This window comes from Chiroxiphia lanceolata, chromosome 26, assembly GCF_009829145.1.
Source record: "Chiroxiphia lanceolata isolate bChiLan1 chromosome 26, bChiLan1.pri, whole genome shotgun sequence".
In the NCBI taxonomy this organism is placed as follows: Eukaryota; Metazoa; Chordata; class Aves; order Passeriformes; family Pipridae; genus Chiroxiphia; species Chiroxiphia lanceolata.
This window is the reverse complement of record NC_045662.1, coordinates 4,058,214-4,063,542: the sequence shown is the minus strand read 5'-3', so window position 1 is coordinate 4,063,542 and position 5,329 is coordinate 4,058,214. Positions and strand designations below refer to the sequence as shown.

At 65.4% G+C, this 5,329-nt stretch overlaps 1 protein-coding gene across 1 annotated transcript; it reads right to left on the bottom strand.

Annotated features, from left to right (window-relative positions):
- Nucleotides 1-1,110: 1,110 nt before the first annotated feature.
- On the bottom strand, nucleotides 1,111-5,223 carry P3H4 (prolyl 3-hydroxylase family member 4 (inactive)). The gene is made up of 8 exons (XM_032711206.1): nucleotides 4,720-5,223; nucleotides 3,184-3,333; nucleotides 2,889-3,060; nucleotides 2,688-2,816; nucleotides 2,452-2,597; nucleotides 2,286-2,369; nucleotides 1,958-2,099; nucleotides 1,111-1,869 (listed from the first exon to the last, which is right to left on the bottom strand). Exons 1-8 carry the CDS (start codon nucleotides 5,221-5,223, stop codon nucleotides 1,859-1,861), a joined length of 1,338 nt encoding a protein of 445 aa, XP_032567097.1. The 3' UTR covers nucleotides 1,111-1,858.
- Between the last annotated feature and the right edge of the window lie 106 nt (nucleotides 5,224-5,329).

Below are 5,329 nucleotides of genomic sequence, written 5' to 3'. Positions count from 1 at the left end.
GGCACAGCACAGCTGAGATGACAGCCAGAAATCTCATTTATGTTACCCCTTGGTCAAGGTCAGAGGGGTCAGGGGAGTGCAGTGCTGCCCTCACCGTGTAACCCACCATGTCCTGTGGCCTTGTCCCCTGCATCCTGCTGCATCCCACCTCCGTGTCCCTGCTCATGCCCCTGCATCCCATCTCTACACCTCTGGCACTGTCCCACAGTGCAGCTCCTGCCCAGCATTCCCAGGAGCACTGGTCCCACCTGGCACCTGCACGTCCACTGGCTGCAGGTGGGAGCAGGGAAGGGACCCCTGGAACCCCAGCTTGGGGCTGCAGGGGGCTTTGCCCGGTGCCAGTAGGTAAGAGGGATCAAGGAGCCGTGTTCTCCCACGTGAGTTTGGGGCTGGCAAAGGGGACACAGTGCCCAGGTGCGTGTCAGAGCAGGGTGGAGGCCCCGTGGGCCCAGTGCCACCCTCGCGCAGCTGTTGGGAAGATCCACGAGCCTTTGTCCCCTGGGCTGAGCGCTTCCCACTGATCCGGGCGCGGGTGCTGCCGACCGCACCCGCCAGGCTGGCGCTCCCCTCCCAAAGTGGCTGTGACCCATGGGTGACAAACCCCCGTCCTCCCGAGGGACAGGACAGCCCTGCCAGGTGCAGGGGTGCTGCAGGTGCTCCCCTCAGCACTCGCTGCCTCCTCGAGCCCTACCTGTGGGTCTGGGGGCTCAGCCCTGCCCCCAGCCCGGTGCCCTGCAGAGCTGGGGAAGCCCTGGTAAATGGGGGCTCTGGGCAGGGCAGGGTGGGGTGCTGGCAGCCTCCTGCCACCACCTTCCTTCCATTCCCGTCCCTTCCCTCCCCCGGGGCCAATGCTGTGATTCAGCCTCTCGGTTTCAGTCCTCGTAGCCAATTTCCAAGTGCAGCGGGAATGCGGAGGGAGGAGTGAGCCCAGGGTGGGCAGAGGTCTGTCAGCACCAACAGCAGCCCCCCATGGGCCCCCAAAACACCCTGATGCCGGCAGGAGGGAGGTCATTCCAACCTGCCACCCCCCACCTACATTGGGGCACACAGGCCTGTCCCTCCCCCTCCGGCAGCACACCCCAGCCCGGGAGCCTGTGGTGGAGGCACTTGTGGAAAGACTGGTACGGATTTTATTAAAAGTTCAGCACCAGTAAATATTTAAAAAAAGAGCAACTGTGCAAGTGGGGAAATATTAAATTAACAGAGCTTAAGGCTACAGAGGGCTGGTGTGGCAAAAATTCAAGGCACAGCAGGGCATGGGCACCACAGCCCCCATGGTGCCACAGGGACGTGCCACACCAGGAGCCCCCTGTAGCACCAGGCCGGGGTCCAAGGGGACCCGGGCTCAAGGGACTGGCAAATTGCCTGGGAGGCTGGAGGGACAGGAGCAGGAGTTCTAGAGAGGGGCAGGACTGGCTCCAGCAGCATCGTGCGTTGCTCCTGGAGCAAGGGGCAGCCCCCAAACCCCTCAAGACAACACAGGGATCAATGCCTGTGCACCATCCACAGATCCAGGGAAGGAGCTGAGGGATACAGCAAATCCCCGTGCTGTGGGGCACCGCTGTTGGCCAGGGCTCCTGGGGACACTGGGGACAGAGGCAGCCTGGGGGAGCTCGTGGGCAGGCAGGGAGGTTCAAGGGTGCTCCACTGACAGGAACTGGGCTGTGCCAGGGCAGCAGACATCCAGACAGCAAAGGCAGCCCCGCTGCAGGACCCTGGGCAGGATGAGCCCTCCTCCACAAGCCTGAGTGTCCATGCAGTGACTGACAGGAGCCTGAAGTCCAATGTCCCCGAGATGGCATCACAGAGCCACCACTGTCCAGCTCTGTCAGGGCCAGGCGCCCTTTCACCTGGCTCATCACAGGACCTCTGCAAACAAGGAGGGTTCAGTGGCACTGGGACACAGGCAGCAGCCCCCCTACCCTCCAGCACGGTCCCCAGCCCTTGTATCAGGAACCTTGGTCATCTTTGTCCCCCTTGGTCTTGGGCTCCTGCCACCACTCTGCGAAGAAACCCTCCTCGTAGTCTCCTTCACCCTCGAACTCGCTGTCGGAGGGCAGGTCCAGAGCCTCCGGCCCCTCACCACCATCCACCTCCATCTGCAACAGGGGAGGGCAGGAGGAGGCAGAGGGGCTCGGTGGCCTCATCTGTAGCCTCTGCTCCAGGGCTGGTTTGGGGGGTCAGACACTCCGCCCAAGAAAGGGCCCTGCCCCGGGGTACCCACAGCACCCCCCACGCCACCCAGCACCCCCAAAAGCATCTGTCTGCACCCCACCATCGGGTACCTCATCGTCGGCCTGCAGGAACTGCCGAGCGAATTCCAGCATCTTCTTCTGGGCGGCCGTCTGGTTGTGGTACCGCACGGCTTCCTGGGCACGGCGGGGGGAGAGGGGCTGTGTCAGCCCCCCCGCTGGCACAGAGCCACGGGACAGGGGGCTGGGGGGTCCTCACCGGCCGCGGCTCGAAGTCCTCCTCCCGCAGGCGCCAGCGCTCGCGGTGGAAGCGGTAGTAGACCAGGTTCTGCTGCATCACGGTGTCGCCCGGGTCGAAGAGCATGTAGCTGGAGACGCTGCGCACCGCGTCCTGCACGTCGTTCACTGCGGGTGACACGGGGGTGACACCCTGCCCGGGGCCTGCAGCACCCCGAGGTGTCCCCGGGGCAGCCCCCGACTCCCTCAGGAACTCACACTTGTAGTAGGCAAACTGCAGGTAGTGGTACATGGTGGCCACAAACTTCTCCACGAAGTAGCCGCCCACGTTGGGGGTGAGCTCAGTCTCGCAGTCCACCTTGCACTGCAGCACGCTCACGAAGTGGTCTGGGGGGAGATGTCAGGTGCTGCACCCCTGAGCATCCCCCCGGGGTCTGCCATCCCACAGCGCCCCAGTACCTGCGATGGCAGGGTAGAAGTCCTTGAACTCCTGCAGCTCGTAGGCGCCCTCGCAGCCGGCCAGGCAGTCCTCGTACGCCTTGTAGTACTCGGCCAGCGCCTGCTCCATGTCGGCCGCGCTGCTCCGGAAATCCCCGTTGTTGTACAGCTTCACCGAGCGCACGAATATCGGCTGCCAGGGGCCAAGCAGGCACTGCTTAGCGAGGGAAAGCCGCTTCCCTCTGGGTTTGGCAGGACCAGGCATGCACTGAGCCCTTGGGAGCCCCTCTCCGTCCCAGCCCCATCCACTCCTCACCTCGTAGGGCTGAGCCTCCAGGTCAACCAGGTATTCATCCACATCCAGCATCGTCTTGTAGTAGTTCAGGTACCTCAAGGTCATCTCATGCTTGGGGTTCTTCTGCAGGAAGGTGTGGGCAGCAGACACCGCTTTCTCGATCTTATTTGACTAGGGAGGGAGGAAGAGCTGGTGCAGAGACCCGCTGCAGGGCAGCCAGAGCTGACACTGCAGCCAAGGTGGGCTGAGCACCCAGACAGGGTGCAGGGCACAGGGACAGTCCTTGCAGGGAACAGTCCCACACCCATGGTGCCAGCCCCGAGCCCAACAGTCCACTGGCAGTGACGATGGACAGACAGGATCTGGGAACATGGACATCAGAGGTCACTCCAGCCACACCAACTTGTGGTGGGCACGGGGACAGCTCAGCCCCTCATGGGCCCCCACATCCAGCTGGGAGCGATCCACGTGGTGCAGGATGGATCCACGTGGTGTGGGTTTGATCCACACATCCGCTCTTCTCCAGCACTGCCACCAGCCCAGGCTGGCCTCTGCTGCTTTGTGGGCTCTCAGGTTGCAGCTTCAGGGGAGGAAGTTGGGGGGGGGGGAGGTGGGTGAACAATCTGACCATGAAGTGGGTTTGGGCCAGAGCAGCAAGAGGAAAAGGCATTAAGGGTTGGGACAGGCTGTCCCTCAGCACTGCCAGGTGAGCATTAAAACAGCACCCACAGGGGCAGGCGGCCAGGGATGGGACCCTGACCAGGGGACTGCCCCCTGCCAGAGCCACTCTGGCCAGCACAGGGTCACCCCGGGGCGATTCCTTATGAAACCTCCCTCCACAAAACCTCCGTCCACGTAACCTCCCTCCACGTCTGCACTGTGGGGCCAAGCAAGTCCTTCTCCCTGAGGGAGCATCCAGACACGTGTCCCACCACAATCACAGTGGCACTGAACCACCAGCTTGGGCCCCTCGGCTGGGGCAGCCCCTGTGCCCCCTCCCCAGGCAATGCTCTGCGTGGCCAGAGGGACCCTGGGGAACCAGGGCAGCACAAGGTGGGATGGGGAGACACAATCACAGGGGCCCCCAATGCTGGGTGCACCCCTCACGTCCTGCCTGATACGTCCCAGATGATGCTGACGTGCCACGGTGCAGGAGCAGGATGGAGGAGCCAGGGGAGGGTGGGATGCCAGATGGGGAGTGAAGGAAGGGGGAGTGCAGGATGGGAAAGCACCTGAGAGCAGGGTGCAGGATAGAGGGGAGCAGGGTTCAGGGGGTGCAGGATGGGGCGGGGAGGGGTGCAGGGCGTGCAGATCAGGGCGTGCAGGCTGACAGCGTAGGATGGGGGCACGGGATGGGGATGCAGGATGGGGGTGTCGAAGAGGAGGTACAGGATGAGGGGCACAGGTTGAGACTCGGGAAGGGGTGACACGAGAAGGGGTGTGCCCAACCGGGGGCAGAGCAGAGAGTGCAGGATGGAGGGGCTAGATCAGAGTGGGGCAGGATGGAGGCACAGGACCCCCCCCCACGCTCGCCCCCCGCCACTTGCGCCACCTCACCTTGAAGAGCGCGTAGTGCAGGTACTGGTAGGGCTGGCGGCGCTGGAAGTCGCGCAGGGTCTGCGCGGGGGGGTAGCGCAGCTGGAACACGGGCAGCTCGCGCTTGCAGGCGCGCAGGCAGCCGGCGCGGAGCAGCAGCCGCCCGAAGAGCCGCATCTCCCGCTCCCACTCCCACGCGGGGTCCCGCTTCGCGCGGGGCTCCTCGGCGGGGTCCCCCCACCCCGCGGGGGCCTCTCCGGCGCAGCGGCGGTGGCAATGCGCCTCGCTGTCCCGCAGCAGCCGGTGCAGCCGCAGACTCGCCTCCAGCCCCCGCGCGCTCTCCGCCCACTGCGCGTCCGCGTACTGAGCCAGCGCCCGCGCGTAGGCGCCTTGCAGCGGCTCCAGCGCGGCCGCGGGGAACCCGCGCACGCTGTACTGCTCGTACTGCGCCGCGCACAGCCCCGCCGCCAGCACCGGCAGCAGCAGCGCCCGCACCGGACCCGGCACCGGCACCGCGCCGCCCATCCCCGCCGCCGCCGCTCGCTGCCCGCGCAGCGTCCGCGCACCGCCCCGCGCAGCGCTGCACGCCGGGACCCGCGCAGGGGGCGGGCGGCGGGGGTGGGCGGTGCGT